The 19050-nt window shown below is 46.3% G+C and overlaps 5 protein-coding genes and 2 non-coding genes across 7 annotated transcripts; 4 read left to right on the top strand and 3 right to left on the bottom strand.

Annotated features, from left to right (window-relative positions):
* Window positions 1-3467: 3467 nt before the first annotated feature.
* Window positions 3468-4313, top strand: JR316_0011849 (uncharacterized protein; the record flags this gene model as incomplete). Its single annotated transcript, XM_047897492.1, has 4 exons — window positions 3468-3549; window positions 3613-3702; window positions 3753-4063; window positions 4206-4313. 4 exons carry the CDS (start codon window positions 3468-3470, stop codon window positions 4311-4313), a joined length of 591 nt encoding a protein of 196 aa, XP_047743901.1.
* Window positions 4314-6082: 1769 nt separating this feature from the next.
* Window positions 6083-7724, bottom strand: JR316_0011848 (Peroxisome biogenesis protein 19-1; the record flags this gene model as incomplete). The annotated part of the gene is made up of 6 exons (XM_047897491.1): window positions 6083-6193; window positions 6251-6418; window positions 6470-6664; window positions 6713-7179; window positions 7234-7369; window positions 7497-7724. 6 exons carry the CDS (start codon window positions 7722-7724, stop codon window positions 6083-6085), a joined length of 1305 nt encoding a protein of 434 aa, XP_047743900.1.
* A 424-nt stretch (window positions 7725-8148) lies between these two features.
* Window positions 8149-10438, top strand: JR316_0011847 (uncharacterized protein; the record flags this gene model as incomplete). Its single annotated transcript, XM_047897490.1, has 4 exons — window positions 8149-8319; window positions 8373-8453; window positions 8514-8666; window positions 8720-10438. The coding sequence occupies 4 exons, from the start codon at window positions 8149-8151 to the stop codon at window positions 10436-10438; spliced, it is 2124 nt and encodes a 707-aa protein (XP_047743899.1).
* A 573-nt stretch (window positions 10439-11011) lies between these two features.
* On the top strand, window positions 11012-11092 carry JR316_0011846. The gene has a single exon. It is a non-coding gene; the product is annotated as a tRNA-His (tRNA).
* Window positions 11093-11298: 206 nt separating this feature from the next.
* On the top strand, window positions 11299-11379 carry JR316_0011845. Its single transcript has one exon. It is a non-coding gene; the product is annotated as a tRNA-His (tRNA).
* Window positions 11380-11688: 309 nt separating this feature from the next.
* Window positions 11689-13547, bottom strand: JR316_0011844 (Versiconal hemiacetal acetate reductase; the record flags this gene model as incomplete). The annotated part of the gene is made up of 14 exons (XM_047897489.1): window positions 11689-11774; window positions 11836-11892; window positions 11948-12021; window positions 12081-12131; window positions 12200-12294; window positions 12350-12465; window positions 12577-12652; window positions 12706-12743; window positions 12799-12865; window positions 12921-13022; window positions 13076-13165; window positions 13233-13269; window positions 13328-13451; window positions 13508-13547. The coding sequence occupies 14 exons, from the start codon at window positions 13545-13547 to the stop codon at window positions 11689-11691; spliced, it is 1053 nt and encodes a 350-aa protein (XP_047743898.1).
* Window positions 13548-14053: 506 nt separating this feature from the next.
* On the bottom strand, window positions 14054-18592 carry JR316_0011843 (uncharacterized protein; the record flags this gene model as incomplete). The annotated part of the gene is made up of 4 exons (XM_047897488.1): window positions 14054-14998; window positions 15065-15286; window positions 15345-18256; window positions 18325-18592. The coding sequence occupies 4 exons, from the start codon at window positions 18590-18592 to the stop codon at window positions 14054-14056; spliced, it is 4347 nt and encodes a 1448-aa protein (XP_047743897.1).
* Window positions 18593-19050: the final 458 nt, after the last annotated feature.

The raw sequence follows: 19050 nt of genomic DNA, 5'->3' as shown, positions 1-19050 counted from the left end.
TTGCTGGTGTTAAGTTGTAGTTACCTAGCAATTCCCTCATATACGTACAATTCCTTCAATGAAGGTCTTTGTTTGATCAATGAAAAACTCCCCGCGACTTCTGATGAGTCGGCCCGGGCATGTAGACGAGAGATTCCAGCACTTCGATACGACCCACCTACTGAGCCAAGGCATTGTACCGCTATACTCTATGTATATATTGAGTTCCATGGCTTGGACGTTTCATCGGATAGAATATCGCTTTCCCGAGGAGCAGGATACGATAAAGCAATTCGAACAGGTATGGTATGCTGGAGTCCTACCCCTACCCATTTCGATATATAACTTGTCATGTGTACGTACCTTAAATTAACTTTGGAAGTACATGTTTGGCATATTTCCGCATTGAGAATGATATGTACCAGCTATATTTAAGCTTTTTGGCTAGCCGCTGGCGACCTTCGTGGCAAATGTTTCCTTTTCGGTTCAGAAGTGCTGATCGTTGATGAACAGCAATCGCGCGCGAACTTGCGGACATACCTCGAAATGGGAAACAAAGAATAGAATAGGACAACGAGTGTTGTCTTTAAAAACCTTTAAACCGTGGCTTGGTATGTACTCATTCAACATTCAAACTACCGACTCTTCTACCTTGAAATAACAGACACGATATCAGCGGCCCATTGCTCCAATAGATCTGACGTGCAGACGGGTTACATTATTTATAGTTGATCTGCGTCGAAGCTTTCTGATAATAATTCTGATGAAGGCGTCTAAGCGCACGTCTGCAGTATGGCAGAGTATGGCTCAGTGTGGGTTGAAGTATTCACAAAGCTTCCGCAAATAGACCCGAGATGAACTACTACAAATTGAATCAGAATACTTATTTCGGAAGAGTTTCAAAAATGGGAACTCCGATATTTTTTTACCGTTTGAAGACATACCTTCTTGAAGTGGTATTACAAGCTTACAAGAAAAAGAGGAGTAAAAACTTGCCTGGGCGAGGTGATAACCTTCAGCCTATTGGCATTCCATCATTTCTCAGAAAAAGGAGTGTTTAAAGGTCTTAAAGTCTTCTTATTATTGACACTTGAGAAGATCGAGAAGACCTTTTTTTTCGCTATTCCAAATGATTCGATGACCTAGGCGTGTTTGTAATAACCTACGGTGAGAGGAAATGCGCAGAGATTGCGCAGTCCGATTCGCGAAATTTGGTGCCAGATAACTACAGCCATCATCAGGCCACGTATCCAGATGCGGGACGCGTTCTCCATGGTTGAGCCCTATACTGCTCTATCAACTCCCGTCCATCCCGCGAACCCATACGGTTCGGACGCTCTGCTTTGCAAGAGGGGCTTATTAATAGCGAATGCAGGCCAAGCCTCTTTGGGGACCAGCTTGGTTATTGCTACCGTTGCCTAGAGAAATTATTCAGGAGGTCACTAACAGGCTTTTGACATTGTGTGTGAAGCTCAAGCTTATTCTTTATGTTCGTCGTGTGGACTTTCATAAGGTGTACCAAAGGTATAACGTAGTCAGATGCCAGGCACACAGGCTGCCTCCAGTGGATGGGGAATGGCGTTGTATTAAAACTACTTATGAGTGGATAATCTGTAACCCAACAATGTAACGGGCAGGATGGTGAAATAAATGTTAACCGAAAGTGAGCGGGGAAGGGCATCCGCACATGGATCAAAATACGAAGGTGATGGTAAGTTTCCACATTATCATTTCAACTTTCTGATCAGATTTAGCAGGATTTAGCCTATTGCGAACAACATACCCAGCGAGGCGAAGCTGGGACTTTCATTTGTTCGTTTACAGTCGACTTTATCCAATGTTCGTGTATGTTTACTTGTAAGCAAGACGGTATCACAAGCTTTAGGCGCCTAAACAGCCAGGGTCTGATGACCTTGGTTTTTAAAATGTCCAAGACCTTTAAGTCGTTTACCTATCATTAATCTGCACAAGACTTTTCCATGTACGTATACTCAGCCCTTCGCAGCACATGTAGCATTAGATTTTCCCCTGTCAACATCCAACTTGTCTACGACTTGTTGAAGTGATATCTTTCTTCTCCATCGGTGATCGGTCAATATTGACGACGAACCTTGAGGTGGTCAGGCACTGTCGCGAGCATTCGGTCCGTTAAGTAATCAAATATTTTGATGTAAGCATTGTCCCCGTACCCCGAAAAGTGACGATATCACACTGGGTGTGCACTTCCAGATACAATATTTTTGCAGACGCAATAATTTCAACTCAAGTACTGTTTTTCTTTGAATTACGACGTTGTTCACCATCCAGAAGGATGAGGAGCCGATCCAGGCCTTAATGGGCTAACTTGATGAGCTGTATTTCTTTGTTTTTAGGGTACGATCGAAACGTTTGAATATTTCGTCTTCAAGCCTGAAAACGTTGAAATTCCAAAGCAGTCACAGATATCTGATTCTGTGAGAGTCGTACCAGTTCAGAATCAAGTACCCGACTGGTTGGAGGACAAGTTTCGATACACTCGTGATTGTCCATATACTTTTTGGCCTGATACGGAGGTCCGATAGGTCATAATATACCTTTGTGGGCAATCTCCGTGAAGTGAGGCTTTTTGAACAGGATAGGGGCTCCTTCGGAACTTTCCCGCTCAATGGAGGCAGTTTGATGCTTGAGGGGGTCTCGTCCTCCTTGAATTTCCTCTCGCTAAGTGATAAAGGACCTGCTTGGCTTTTGACGTGAAAATGGACTTGAAGATAGCCTTATTGGAATGCTACAAGTTATGGAGAGGGGTGGAGGAAGAGCTGTGTTTGCATTTAAAAAGTCGTGGGAAATGGATCCAGAGGATCATGCTTGCATTAAAATTTTGGAGGAGTATCCAATTAAGGAAAATATGCCCATATTTGGACTCTTGGAAGGGTCTTGGCTTTACGACGTCAGTCACTCCAACGGTCACAACTTTGGGTTGCCTTGCACCTTTACGGCGACCACTTTTCGAGTATATCGAGCCTCACAGGTCGGTGTACTACACCCATCAAGTTATCTCAATTCAAGTTGACAAAGAGTTGACTTTCCCACAAACCCGGTAAGAAATGTTTTATCACAGGAAAGTACATAACATCCAGTTAACGTTCTCCGTTCTGTCATGTGGTACTTATGGGCCCCAGGTGATCCCCCAGGATGCCCCAACAGTTCCTTCTCAGGAATGGCCGTCCACATGGGTTGCAGGAAGATCGTCTTGACTATCCTAGATCCGCTCATAGATGCATATCGCGATGGACCAAATCTGGCTTGCATGTCGAATGATCGCGTGCAAGAAATATGTATTTGGAATTAAGGGAATTAATGTCTACGAGAATGTGGGGACGAGTTGGCACTTGGATTTTCGACAAGCTAAATAAGAATGCACCTATGTGTTTTTCGCTCAGGATCTCTCCCTCCACCCTCCTCCTCCTCCTATCCATCCTCGTTGTAGCATAATCGTCTTTTCAGGCACTATGTCTTCCACCTCCGTCCCCCTATCTCGCACCCTCCTCCTCACCGTGACCTGGTGTATCGCTGTTGTTGCATCGTCTGTTGGTTAGTAGCCACTCGTCAGATGCCCAGGAGACAATACTAATCATGTTCGCCAACGTATTCTAGGTCTGAATGCTTTGATCAAGTCCAACCAAGATAAATCTCGGTTGAAGAAGCTCGCTCCCCCTCCTTCCGTTGTAGAGATTAACACCGACTGTTAGTATTCGCTACATTCACTTGCACGCCTGCTAATATTATTCCCATAGCCATATACAATGCCGGAATCGTAGCGACCACAGCATCCCTGCTCATCGCTGTTATCCTCTCAAAATTGATCATCGCCCCCTACCTCCCCTTTACCAAATCATTTGCAGCGAGAACTCTGCGAGCTCAGTCGATTATCCTCGGCCTTGCCTCATTATTCCTGCTCGGAAGTCTTATTCCCTTTGTTGTCTTCTTTGCTACTGGCGAAGCCGATGTGAAAGCCTTCATTGGATCCGTGCAACTTCCCGACTCTGCCGTCAAGGCTGTTGAAGCTAATTCAGGATCGACGAGAGTTTACAAGATATCGGATATCGTAAGCCTCACTTCTAACCATCTAAACAACCTTAGAAATTAATGACTGGCTCCCCCTTTTAGTCCGCCTTGTCGCCGTCATTCCCTGGTTCAATCTTGTCCTTACCTGGATATCCGCTGCTGCCCTTTGGATCGCTGCTAAGAAGCAGAACGCTGTCGCTGTTACCGAGCAAGAACCTTCAAGCCCTTCAAAGGCTTCCATGAACGAGAAGGAGACCATTTCGGAGAACGAGAAGTCGAGCGCCGTATAATCTTTTTTTTCTCGCTTCATTTCATAGCCTTTCTCATGCCGAAAACATTTTGCAACCTTCTATCCGATCCTGAAGCTTTCTCATACTCATTTCCATCGGACATTTTCCACCTTGCAAAATTCTCTTCTTCTCCATGCATCGCATCATCATCACGCATATGTTACGAATACCCGAGGACCCCAACGGTTTTAATTCTTAATGAATGAAATGACTTTTTTCCTTTAAGAAAGTTTAAATGTTCTCCATTGGTTCTGCTTAGGTTGTGTGGCTTTTTCCCTCTGCAATATGAAAGTCTGACAGCTTCGGCTGTCGAAGTTTACGCTTCACCACATTAAGTCGCCTCCGCAGTTGCTCGGACGCCACCACACCAAATCATGGGAATACATGGGCCCCGAGAGAACGTCACACTTGACGCTATTATGCAATAGAGGAATACACATGCCTATGTTGCCATGTTATGAAAGTTATGCAAAGTGGAGTCTGGGATCCCAAAATTTTGACCTTAAAATAGGTTCTCGTTCAGAAGAGTTGCAACGCGTAGGAAAAAGAAGGGCCAAAAATAAAACGTTGGTATGCAAGTAGCCTCAGAAGTAAGTACACCGGTACAAGATTTCCCGGTTTGCACTTTTCAAGCGTTTGTAGAACGACTTTCATTAATGTAGGTGACGGGTAGGGTCTGCTGGTGCGTGAGGGATCTAGAGCATATTATACACTCGCACTATTCCTCATTGATAGTATATAATGTTATTGGAAATATTGTCAAATGCAAGTAAGTCTGAAGCCTTCAACGCCACACAAACAAAATCGGACATGTTATGCATTTTTATTATTACCTCACATCATATGTATACGCCTACGGATCAGAGTTACGCTCGACGTACGGTCATGCCTGGTAATGCTAGAGAGGGCGATATTTTTATACTAGAGGTGGGAAAACTAGACGGAACAAAACAGCGAGGAGGATACGTTCCGCCGCGACCTTCTGTCGAGCATTTTGGAGCCGGTGCGCCAATGAAATGGACGTCAAAGAGTATGGCGTGACGCACGCCGATGTCATCAAGAGGGTTTAATATGCAGACAAATTTTCTTTACCTCGAATGTTACACCTTCTAGTAAATGCAACACAGGAGTTACCAACCAGTCGCATGATATGTCAGAAATAAAGACGCAGCATGTGTGCCGCAATCAATAAATGCTCGCGCTCCATACTCAATCAATGGGAAAGCTGGCGCTTAAGCCGACAGCTCACGTTGGGCGACTATGTACATTCACCTTCTTTCTTCCCAGCCACACGTGTGATCTGACGGGAAGCAGGGCGAACATAAAGGCTATCACGTCGATCCAGGTTGATCCTGCTTCGACTGGCAACCGTGGAACGTAACGCAACAGGGCGTCATACTGTACCGTAGATCGGTAGTATGAGATATTTATGCAGCATACGGTAACATTCGTGCTTGAGATAGAACATAAAATAAACGCACACGCGCTCCCCAATGCCCATCGCCGCGAAGAAATGAAAACTTCGCGCAACAAGGATTCTCCCAGCAGATTTACAAACTACGCTCGGTCGAAATTGAAGTCGAAGGCGAAAATCAAATCGATCAGAGACAGAAGAAGTCCAATCAGAATGCTGATGTTGCGTGCAGTGTGCATGCGTAGTCTTGCTTAGTGTGGTGGTGGTGGTAGTAGTAGTGAAGAAAATGAGACCCAGGGGTTGAACAAGTGCAGATCCGATGCTCGGAAGATGAGGGAGATTGTTTGTGCGAGGATTATGCGATGGTGCAGTTCTCATCATTGAGTCCGGGAATGCCACCTGCGCCGTCAAGGCCAGCGGGAAGTGGGCCCATAATTTCAGAGGGAGGAGATCCGTACGATTGCATCTGGTAACGGTCGTCAGCTACTTTCTCAAGCAAAGGCAGATGATATTTGAAACTCGCCTCGCTCATGAGATCGACAATTTGTTTGTTGCACTCCGCGTTGGTATCGCTGTATCCATCTTTTTCGAACACAGCAAGAATTTGGCGTACGCAAACTAGCTGGCTTTCGTATCTTTTCCTGTCTTCGGCCGAGAGTGGTGACGGAGGTTTCTCGAGATATGGAGGGAACTGGAGGTGGCATTATTATTAGGATGATGATAACACTGTTGGTTTGCTCACCCCATCGGCTAGTTCTTTCAACGGCTCGTAAAGCACGTCTTTGCTCATCAGCTGTCCCATCATGTTCTCGAGGAACCCAGCAAGCTCTTTTTCGTCGTCTTCACCCTCTCCTAACCCGAGATCTCCCAGTGACTTCAATAACGCTTCTAACGATTCAGGATCGCTCGGAGCACCCGCCCCTGATGTAGAACCTCCCTAAACCTACGTTTAGATGGGTATAGACAGTAAGATGAAAACACGCACTAGTTTTGTTTCACTTTCTTTCAACTTTTCCATCGCCTGCTTGATCTTATCCTGAAATCCACCAGCCGTAGATGTCGAGGAAGACTCCTTTTTCGCGGACGCGTCTCCTGCACCGGCGATATTCGCATCCATACCCTCAATCAGCATCGCCTCCCATGCAGCCTTGAAAGCCCGAGCCCTTTCATCCTCCGTTGTTTCTGATCCATCAGCATCCACGTCGCTCTTAGACACCTCGCCAGTGATCTCGCGCATCAGACTCTCCATTCCCAGTGCAAGCTCCTTCGCAAATTCAGAAGAGAGCGCATCCTCGTCTGCTTCGCTCGTTGGATCTAGGGCACTCCCTGATCCGGGTATTGAAGGTGGAGGTGCATCGACGCGCGTATTGTTTCTCGGCCGGCCGTGAGGCGCTATTGGATGAGCGCTTGGAGGTGGCGATTGCGATGAAGAATTGAATTCAGATAAAACATCTGTATGACAAGTAAGTACGTTACCTGTAAAACAAACCATAATAACATGCTTACCGTCAAGATCGTCGAGGTCGTCGTCTTGATCTACAATCTTCTGTTTCTCCTGTGCGTGTTTCGACGACGTTGTCATTTCCACCAATGTTTCAAAGCGTTGGAATTTCAAGTTAAGCACTCGATTGAAGACAATAGACTGTGAAAGAAGAAGAATCGAGGAGCCTCAAAGCAACCCCAATGATTTGACAAGTTTGAGTACAACGTTCAGGGGCCTGGCTTCAACCGGTTCGGCTATACGTTTAAGGCACACATGTGATAAAAACCTGCAGCTTACTTCGGTTCTTGCTGGCACTAATGAGCTTGAAAGTGTTCTTCAATGATTTTGATGGTCTATAACGCTGTGAAGTTTGCGTTGTCAGAGAGATGAATATCAAGATTATAGAGAAATTCAAGGATACTCGGGACAGATGGACTTGCTCCCATTCTTCTTCAAGCTCCGCGTGAAAACTTAGATTCAGTTGCAGTCCTTCAAAGGTTTCATCAACCTTCATGTTGAATCAAAGGCGTTCGCATATATACGTGAATATTAGTCTGTTCAACGTTCAACGGCCGCACATTTAGATATCCTTCAGATTATAAACAACTTGGGAGAAAATTTCAGCAATCTCACCGTACTTTATCAAATCCCAACTGTCCATTTGGTAACTCCAACTTGTAAGTGCCATCGCCAATATTCATCGATGAAATGTTCCCAGTTGAACTGTTTCCAGACAAGATTTAGACCTACAGATTCGAAGCAGACCAACGCAACTAACACTGTACAAGCAATCGTGTCTAATAGACAACAACGCAATTGACCGAATGGGGATGACGTGGAAGACAGCTGCTGGACGACGCCAACACTCAGCGCTCCAGGGTCATGCTACACCTTTCTACTACCCATAACTCTCATTTAATTCCCTGAATGTGACTGCGATGTCATTAGACCAAGAGAGACGACCGGTGCGTCTGGACAGCGACGCGACGAAGATTGAAGATCAAGAAGAGTTCGCCTCGGTCAATGAACACGGGTACCCTGAGGAGAAGTACCGTGGGATCAGCTTCACTCAAAGTCGACCGTCTATACAAGATCACCCATATAACCCAGTAGGTGTATCTGGTCACATCAACACAAAACTCTTATACATTTTGACGACAAGGCACCCCGACGCCAATCAAGGATTCCAAATTTGAAAGGATCATCACCCATTCCAGGAGCGCAATCTGAGTATCAAGAACAAGTAAGTATGTAGTACTTTTGAACCTCTCCAAACCCTTTCTCAACTGTTGGGAAATTCCAGTTTGGCAATGTTCCTTGGCGCTGCAGCGACCCACATCGATATAATATTCCGAAAAAGGACGATTCATGGAAGAAGTGCCATAGTATCGTCGAAAAGTACGACAATGAGATGTGTGATGCATGGAAGGACGAAGTTGACAAGTTGCTTATCTTTGTTAATCAAGTTCTTCTCTATCTCTCTAAAGATGTAACTAAATGCATATGTAGGCTGGTTTGTTCTCGGCAACCATAACAGCCTTCACCATTGAGTCGTACAAATGGTTGTCAGAGGATAACGACGATGTGTCCCTTCGCTTACTAGCTTTCATGGCTCAACAAGCCTCAAATGCGACTGTATCCGTCCCATCTGACCTCCTTCCATCCCCATTTTCAGTAACTTCTTCCGATGTACGCATCAATGCGGTTTGGTTTCTCAGTCTCACACTCGCGCTCACCACTGTGCTGATCGGTATACTTTGTTTACAATGGCTGCGCGAATATCAGCGAGATGCCTCACTTCCGCACAAAGATGCTGTCGCCCTTCGACAAATGCGATACGAGGGATTGCTATACTGGAGGGTCCCAGACATCCTCACCGCTCTTCCCATTCTTCTTCAAACTTCCCTCATCCTCTTTTTTGTTGGTCTTCTTGACTTGTTGTGGGCGCGGAACATAGCAGTAGCGGCTTGCGTCACTGGTGCAGTTGGCGTCGTCATGCTCTTCGTCGGAATTACTACCGCCCTTCCTGCGATGCAGCACGCCTTCTCTAAAGATAAACACCTACGCGTTCCTCAGTGTCCATACAAATCCCCACAATCCTGGTTATTCTACCTTACGGGTCACACCCTTTTTTGGATATTCAGTTCATTCAATTTGCCATGGGCAGAGCTCGACGCACCTCGTTTTCATCGTCTTCTCAAGTCGGCAGGGGACCTCAACTGGATGTCGTTTGATATGCGCTGGAGACAGTTCCGTGATGCGCAAGAGGTTGTCAGAGGGACTGCACGCGTTTTAAAAGACTCAGCAGATCTTATACATGGATTGCAGTGGATAAACTCTACGTTCTCACAAAATGTGGACGCCGTCTATCCTATTTACCACAGTCTCGCTGACATGGACGTCATCACTGCTGCAACTACAATATCGGGCTTCTACCTAGATGGCCTACTCGACAATGCCACGATGCGAGTGATGTTGGATGACCGATTCTCTCCGACAGTCCCTCAGAAGCGCGATATTGTTTCTGCATATTACCTCCATGTCCACCAGGACACACATCCCATCCTTAAAACTGCATATGTTGAATCTGTTATTAGGATCCTGAACTCACAAGATGTACCCCAGCCATTTTACGACTGGCTCTCTGAGATTTTGCAAGACCTCGCATCGACATCACCATCTTCAGCTAGTCCATCATCATTGGCGCTACTCGAACCTGAAATAACGGTCCAAATTCTTCTTTGCGTTAAATCGCTTCTACCTCGTAAATACGGATTGCAGATTCACGACATCGTTGTGGCGTGGGCCCTGCTGCATCGCCTTATATCACCGGCACTATCGGCAGCCTCGCAAGATGACCGCGGTGGTGTCGCTGCGATGGTAGTGAACCTCGACCACCTGAAACTAGCCTGTAGCATGTTTGAAGAGTTCGAGCAGTGGATGACGCGCGGTAAGGAGATTGGTCGGCTCGACAGAGTCAAGCTATGCGCAGAGGGCATGTTGACGTTGTTCCCGCCTTCAGTCAACCTCCAATGGCTGGAGGGCGTGTGTCCCGACATGATGAAAGCCCGCTCACTTGTGCACTCCTTGGAGGATCAGGTGGAAACTCTAGGTGGACCATCAGCAGTGCTACTTCGTGAACAATGGTGGTTGGACTACTGGGAGGTCTATTCCGAAAAGGACTGGCGGTGGTTATTGAATAACTTCAACAAAATTTCGCAGGAGTAACTGAGTGGTGGCTTGTGTCTTTTTGTTGGCAGATCATATCTGTCCCAAACTGGTATTGGTATGGGGAATTTTGCTGAGGACGTCTCACGCTCATGTGAAGGATACATCCACCGCCGTTCAACCCTATCTGAGTTTTCGCTCCAGGTCAGTCGTCAGTCGCAAGGCAAAACTTCTACCGTTCGGCGGTTTATCTATGAAGTTGGTCGAAGACGGTAAAATGATACGCGTCAGTTTTCCATGACCACTCAAATTCAAAGGTTGATACAGTGGCTTTTCACGAATACTTTCATATTCACAACTCTGATGAGTCATGGAAATCTACGTAGGATTACAAACTTGATATTGATATTCGAGTCGTATTCATGAAGGCACTAGAGTTCTGTTATTTGCGGATGCGTGGTGTTCTTATATATTACATCTCTCGACGATATTGTGTTAAAGAGGAAATATTTACTCGCGTCCCAATCAACAGTCCTGCCTCATCGAACTTTCAAATCCAGTCAAACCAAGCTGGGCAAGCATTCATTCATTGATGCCCACGTCGTTACTACTCTAGTTCGTAGGTAATGCATGGTCGGTATCGATTAGGGGTTAAATCACTTCGTTGTGGTGTAACATTCCGAAGAGCCACTGGTTCGATTCCAGTTACCGACAAATATATATTTTTGTACCTCTCTGTTCTGCTTCAACTGTATCGTCAGACAATATTTGAGGTATTCATAAATTGTAGAAACCATTGAACAAGCCTTTTGGTTGTTCAAAATTTACATATTTTCGTTTAGTTCGATGACTTTAAACCTGCACATTGAAGTACAAATGTGGATAGGCGCTAAATTGGTCTATATCAAAGTCCCTTTAACGTCGGTATCGATTAGGGGTTAAATCACTTCGTTGTGGTCAATCATTCCGAAGAGCCACTGGTTCGATTCCAGTTACCGACAGTAACCTCTTGGAAAGATTACGTCAAGTTGCATTCCTATGAAGGATTGTAGGTGTCTTTTTGGCATTAACTTTTCGTTTTTCTTTTGTGCGAACTTCAGTGCATATTGTGTTTCCTTGTCCGTCAAGGGATAATTATAAGTTTTCTCACCCTTTCAGGTACCAAGTACCAATCATGGTCTATTTCATGTTGGCTCAGTGCCTTCTGATTGGACAATTCATGTTTATATAATCATGGAAGAGGTTCTCATTTTCCGTTTTCTTCTTTGCTGAATGTGAGGTAGTCAAATACGTATACAGCCATTCGTCCGTTAGAAATGACCAAAAATTTCTTGCGGTACGTATGGCTCTTCTAAATACTTGATGTCTTCTTCGGTCAATTTGACGTCGACTGCGGCTGGATTGGAACGAGAAATTTAGTCGGTTGGTATTCGTTATCATGTAATAATCCATTTTACCAATGATTTCCTCAAGGTTTTTCAAGCTGGTGGTACCCACGATTGGAGCGCTCACACCTAAGGATTAAATTTAATCATTCATGTGGTACAAAAAATGTAAACTGAGTCTCACCTTCTTTCGACAATATCCAAGCTACAGAAACCTGAGCCATGCTGATTCCCAGCTTCTTGGAGACTTCCTCAACTCTGTGCCGAATGTCAAGTTTATTAACATACAAAATATGTTCCAGATATATCAGGCCGACCTTTTCAAAATCTCTGGGGTGGATTGCATTTTCAGATAGCGTCCAGTCGCTCTGTGTTTGTTGGTCAGATAATTATGTACAGACATTCCTGAAAAAAGGTAAAAAATAACAAGACGTACAAATCCGAGTTCATACGCTTCGTTGTTTCGCCAAATGGTCGAGTTAAAACACCTCTGGCAATTGGTGACCAGGGAATGGACCCGACCCCGAATAACTGATCATAATCAAAGATGAATTCCAATCCGTCAATACGCCTGAAGATCACTCACTTTGAGAGTTGGGAACATTTCCCTTTCCTCTTCGCGATAGAGAAGGCTGTAATGGTTTTGCATTGAAATGAAGGGTGTAAGCTTGTTGTTGATAGCATAATCTAGAATGGCAGCATCTGCATGAGTATATGATCAAAGATTACAAAAAACGTCCCAACTTTGCATCGCGTGGACTAAACGTTTATTGAGTCAGTACAGACGCAGCGGAAGATGAAAAGCAAATATACATTGCCATGCATGACACGAGCTCATTCCGATATATCGCACATAGCCTGCTTGCACTACGTCGTGAAGAGCTTGCATCTGGATATTTTCAGATTAATTCCAAGGGCCCATTGTGAATACTGTAGCCTCACGGTTTCCGCAATGGGTGTTTCAGGGTCAAACCGATGGCCTGTATAATTAGAGGTTGATGGGGAGATACAACAGCGAATCTCAGTCCTGCTCACATTGTAGGACATCAACATAATCAAGTTGAAGCCGTTCCAAACTGTGTTTCACGGATTCAAAAATATGCTAAAATACCACCGTCAAGTTCTGATTTTAGTTTAAAATTCTTGAATACACTCACCTTTCGACTGAGACCGTGTTGGTTAACGTATCCATCCGAATCGGCTTTATTTCCTTCTCCCCAGTAGCTGACGCCAAACTCTCTGGCCACAACCCCGTGAAGCTATAATATGTTTTGGAAAAAGGGACTAATCAAGTGACAATGTCTCGAACTACCTTCGTCAAGATAACAATCTCATCGCGAGGTAGGTTCAATTTCTTAATAACCTTGCCTAAAATTCTTTCAGATTCCCCGTAAGAATATACCTGTTATTTCAAACAGTCGCGGTAAGCAATGCAGGCTAAAACACGCATAGAATCGTTCAAAACTTACATTGGCAGTATCAAAGGTTTGTATCCCAGCCTCGTAACTGGAGAGTGTCGATGAGTAAGTACTCCAAGTCAGTATATTGAGATATGTAAACTTACGCTGCTTTGATGTGTTCCAATGCAGCGTCTTCATCCAGGACCCAATCAGCCCATTTTGATGTACCGTATTGCATGGTCCCCAGGATTATCTTTGAAACCTTCAAGCCAGAATTGCCCAAGCGGACTGTACACTTTGATTTAAGCAGTGGCACAAAGGAGAACATTCGGTTTTACACCTACCATAAGGCACCTTGAATTGTCTTTTTGAAACTTGAGCCATCGATAATTAATTGCTCCTGTTGGGATGGGAATTCAAGCTAGCTTGTGAGACTGGTTAAGAGGAAAGAGAGTCTTGGTTAGGTCATTCATCTCAAGGTTTATATAGTCGATCGCACGGTCGAAAAAATACCATAGATGTGATGCGCGCGGGTGGTCATCCGGTCAGGTCCTGAATTTGTTATCTGAGGGTAGTGGATGACTAAAGGACGATGGGGTGTGATCAGTTGAGATGGCGTCTTGCATTCGGTCCGCTAATTCGGTCAGGTCCTCAATCCCGACAATTAGAAGCACGAACAATCAAAAAAGACATTCTGGTAGAAGCAGAATATTTACCACCAAGAAGTATAGATACAGCTAATTTTCACGCAAGTTTGATGTTGCAAAAGGAAATCCTGATGAATAATGACTATAATACAACAAGGGTAATAAGTTAGGTATGAAGATGTCCAGAAAGTAGATGATGCTCGAGTTCCTAGGTGATTATGAGTGCAACGAAAAACTAATAAATTAGACAGAACATACCGAAATAGTTGGAAAGACCTCCAAACAAGGAGTACTTTCAACGCCATCATAATCTCTCCATTGACAAGGGTAAACAAATTCATTTGCACTAGGGTTTGAATCTGCACTCTCGTCTTCAGCGTTTGCTCGTCCGAGCCTGTCCAGTTTAGTCAGAGCTTCATTCAGCTCTACATTCAGCCTCGTTACTTGCTTCGTCAATCGTTCAATGTGCATTCTGTCAGCCGCCCGTTCACGGTCCATTTCTTCCTTTAGATCGTCATATTCCTCCTCTAGGACTTCAATCGAGTTCTTTTGGCGTTCACAGCGTGAAGCCAACTCTGGGTACTCGGCTGCTCGGCGCCTAAGTTCATCGTTATCTGTGCGCTTGTCCTTCTCAATCAAAAACTCCGCCATCCGTCTCCACGACTTCAGATCAGTTTCCAAATTCTTGACGCGCATCTCAAATGTCGCCTTAATCAGCGCAACACCAGACTGCGCCTGCTCCTCAGCAATCTTGATACGCTTCTCAAGCTCTTTGTTGTCTTCCCGTACGGAGGTGACATATCCGGAGGCTTGGGCATACTGCTCACGGAAGAACTCGCGATCCTTGTCTGCGCTTTCCCTACTTTTCGTAGCTGCATCTAGTTGTGCAAGCAGACGGAGTTTTTCGGCTGCCCACTCCTCCTTCTCCGCGAGAAGCTGAGAGTTCCTTGTTTCAGCTTCAGCTAGCTGTTGCTTGAACTCCTCCTGTGCGTCGGTCATTCGTGATGCCGAAGAGGCGATCATGTTTTCCTGCGTTTCATTCAGAGCTTTAAGCCTTTCGACCTCCGCGGCACTCGCGGTTCGTTCAGAAACCAGTTGAGCTTGAAGATTTTTTATCTCTTGTGACTTTGTTTCAACAAGTGCGAGGGCAGTATCAAGACGATTTTGAAGATCGTCGCGATGTTGACTCTATAGAATTGCATGAATATTTTCAGTGAAATCAGAAAGAAATACTAGCGGGATGATAATGCTAACCGTAGACGAAGAAGCCTTAGAGGGCGGCGCAAGAGATCCTGCCCTACTATTTGCTGGCGTGGCCTTTGCCTTACCCTTGCCCCGGCCTTTGAATGGTTGTGGGACTACAGCTGGAGTTTGCGACCTGGAACGGGATCTGGTGGTGCGCATGTTGGCCATTTGCAAGCCATCATCCGAATACGGACGGGGAGAAGCTGGCCGGCTAGGATCCTGCACGACAATCTAATCATGAAAAACATTTTGTAAAATGTTATATCGACAACAAAAAAATGATTAATACCTTAGGGATGTTCTCCAAGCCACCATCGTTGGTTTCTTGATCAGACCCAAGGACCAGTTGCGAGACAGCGTTCTCCGAGGACGAAGTCTTCGAGACCTGGAACAACGCATCGTCCATCCTGGTTTGCATAGCGTCTTGCGTCGACTCCTCTTCCTCTTGTCTCAACGCAACATGAGGTGGAACTGGCTGTGAATCACCGCCGTCAAGATCAACGTAGGCAGCTTCCATCTCGCGGAGAGTCGCACTTTCGTCTTCCATCCGTGGTCCCGAAGCAGGTGGAATGGCTATGGTCGACGCATCTTGTATATTTTCGTCCTCCTCCACAATAGTTTGATGAACGAGACCGCCTGGGCCCGCTCGTTGTCCATGGGTATCGCTGGTATTGCTATTCCTCCGACTATGCGCTGCACGGATATCATCGAGAGTCTTCTTCGGCTTTGGTGCTGGCAAACCCGCTTCAGCAGCAGCCTTCCTCTTTGCAGCCTCCGCAATTTCTTGACCCCTCTTCACCACTTCCGACTCCCATATCTGCTCTGCACTTCCTACGCGATGTCCATTTGCACCAGACCCAGAACCTGCCGCTGCTGCTGGTCTCAGAGGTTTCTCAGGCGAGTCAAACTCCTCAATGGACTCCATCTGCACATCGCCATCGTTGTCTATCTGTGTGCTGATCTTCGAGCTTGGGTGCTTCACAGAATCGACGACATCGGAGATACTCTCAGGCAGCGACGACGCCGGCTGTTGCGCACGCGGAAGATGGGGGTAGAAGATCGATGGTGTGAGCTGAGGAATGGGACCGAGGGGTTTACCCGTGACAGACATGGATTGACCTCGAGACAGTGGCGTCTTTGGTCGCATTTTCGATCTGAGGGTAGCTCGCCCCCCTGGAGTGGAAGGCGTCGGTGGTTGGAGGAGGGTAGGGTAAGTCTGTCCTGGAGGCGTCAAGTCAATATCGCGGGCCTTGCCTTTTCCTTTCTCCTGGGATTGAGATTCTTCAGCCTCTGTCTCCGGAATGGTTTCGTGCTCATAAGAATTGGAGGGAGGTTTGTGGACGCGCTGTTTGGTTGCATTTGTCAACTTAGAAGAGCCATCGGTCTGCTTTGATGCCTTGGAAGCGATAGGACGTATGTCTGCGTCGCCAGCCTCTCGCATTAGAGAGGTCGTGATAGGATGAGTCGAGTCTGGTTTGGAATGTGGTTTTTCGACGGCTTCATTGGAACTCGAAGGGTTCATAAGGGTTGAGGATTTATCAGGAACGGACATAGGTTGCTTCGTAGGCGGTACAAGGTCTTTCTCGCTCTCCGTGTCGACGTTGATGAGCTCCACTATCCTGTCCTTCCACTTGCCCTTGGATGAAGACGGAACAGCCTGTTTATGTCCAGACGTCGAGGGTTGCGCCACACTACTCTTCGATGTCCCAGCTCCTTTCAACAATCCTTGGACGGCGCTTGGTTCTTTACGCAATCTGCGCCTATTCAGCTCTTCTTCCTTTTCCAACGCTTCCATCTCCCTATCAAATTGCTTAAGTCGAGCAAGGCTGCGCGGCGTCAATCGCTCTTCATCCGGGAGCGCATCACGATCAACTGGACCCTCCCAAAAAACGGATCTCTCTTCCGTCGGCGGTCCATAACGCGGTTTCGCCAACGACGAGTGTTGTGGATGATCGCTGTGGCTGCTGTCATCATCATTCTCACTGTTACTGGGCTTGCTTCTTCTGCTGCTTCTACTTCTACTCTGACTGTCGGTCCTTTCGCTCCTACTCTTGCTGCTTGTACTTTCGCTCTCCTCGCTGTCGCTTTTGCTGCTTTCGCTTCTATTGGAGTAGTCGACCACTCTGAGCCTGCGGGGCGTTGTATTCACCTGCATCGCTTGTCCGGACCATACGCGCTTGGTATGCGTCGCTTTCAAAGTCGAGGCTGCTGAAGTTTCTGGGCGAGGTTTGGGCGATGGCTTCCGAGGAGGGGAAGGTGCTTCCTTCGGCGATGGATTCGTAGGTTTGGTAGTAGACTTGGCCTTGGGAGGTGGCTGGGAAACAATAATTACGGAATCGTCGTCGGCCAATTCGTCAATCTCATCCTCATTGTGGTCACCCTTGCCGCCAACGTCAACAATCTGCACAGAGGAATCGCTATCATGACGAGGCGGTGTGGGAATCCCCTGCGATAAAACCTCTTCGACCAGGCGCTCTTCCTCCTCCTCTGACTCGACGAGCTCTTTTCGATTGGCTACCCGTGAAGAGTAAGCTTCCGCTTCTTGGGTGCTCTCTTCCTCCTCCTCCTTCTCCGCAACTTTCGGTTTCACCGTATCGACCTCTACCTTTCGCTTCTTCTTTGGTCTCGAAACGACGCGTGTCGTGGGTGGCTCTTGCTCGTTATCGATCCCTGCATTAATATTGACATTGACAGTAGGCGTGTGAGCAGAGTTGTTTGCGCTCCGTGCCTCGTGAAGCTTGCGTTTCTTCCCTTGCGTCGTAGTCGCGCCTTTCCCCTTGGACTTAACGTCTTCTTGTTCTTGTTCGGATTCCATTTCAACATCAGGTGTGCCCTTGGATTTGGATTGCATGCGAGCAGAATTGTTGACGCTCTGTGCCTCGTTAAGCTTGTGTTTCTTCCCATGCGTCGTAGTTGCGCGTTTCCCCTTGGATTTGATATCTTCTCGTTCTTGTTCAGATTCCATTTCAACATCGGCTTCTGCAATAGGCAGTGGTGCGACCTTGGGTTTGGATTTCGTGACATTGTCTGGGGAATTGGTGGTTGGTATTGACACGCCGCTTGACCGGCCGCGTCTCGCAGTCGTAGCTTCACGCGTAGTGGAAGTCGATTGGCGGGCTTCTGCGAGTTTAGACGTAGATGCTCGTGGTGCGGCAGTAGACGACGATGCAGCAGATGAGCGTCCCTTAGTCGACGCGGTGGCTAGAAATAGAACGCGACGAAGATATGAACATGATGGAAAATGTTAATGGCCTTTGAGTGTCACTTACATTTCCTCCTCTCTTCTTGTTTCTTCTTCAATTTCCACGCGAGCACAAGGTCGGGTGTGCAGTCCTTCTTTGGAACCCAGCTCTGCGCCCATGGTTTCCCAGTCATAGGATCGAGGCCAACCCATTTGACCTTGAACATATTGTTCCTCTCTGCCGTAATACACTCAACTTCCCACAAGTTCTCGTCGTCGTCTTCCTCTGGGACGAACTTTTGCGATGGTGAAGCGACGCTTTGGATCGACTCGGCCTCGGAGTCATATTGTGCCATGTCTATTCCAATTGCAGCTTTGACGATTAACAAACTTATACGTTATGTTAATATATACCTTTACAAATGCCCAGTGGGGCGAAAAAAGACCCCAAGAATGTTATAAGATGTTATACGATGTTCAGGAAGGAGTCAAAGGTTGAGGATTAGGCTGAAGCCGTGCCAAGTATGCACGTGAGAATGATGGCCATAGACCGTGAGAATATTTAAATCAACATTGATTATGTAACGCGTCTGTGCACGTTCAATCTTCATGCTTCAACCCTTCAACGTTCATTACAAACTCGAAACTACATTTCTAGGACTTCTCCAATCTATTAAGCTAAGAGACGCTCACTTGTACAGCAACCTAATTCTTGTATATCCACTCAACCTAAGATATTTTTTGACACAAAGATTCCTTTCACCACCCTAGGGGGTCACGGTCGTTAAACCACATTGTCTACTTCGCCTCGAGG

Source organism: Psilocybe cubensis, chromosome 11 (assembly GCF_017499595.1).
Source record: "Psilocybe cubensis strain MGC-MH-2018 chromosome 11, whole genome shotgun sequence".
Lineage (NCBI taxonomy): Eukaryota > Fungi > Basidiomycota > Agaricomycetes > Agaricales > Agrocybaceae > Psilocybe > Psilocybe cubensis.
Note: the sequence above shows the minus strand (reverse complement) of the source record. Positions and strands in the feature narration are given on the sequence as shown.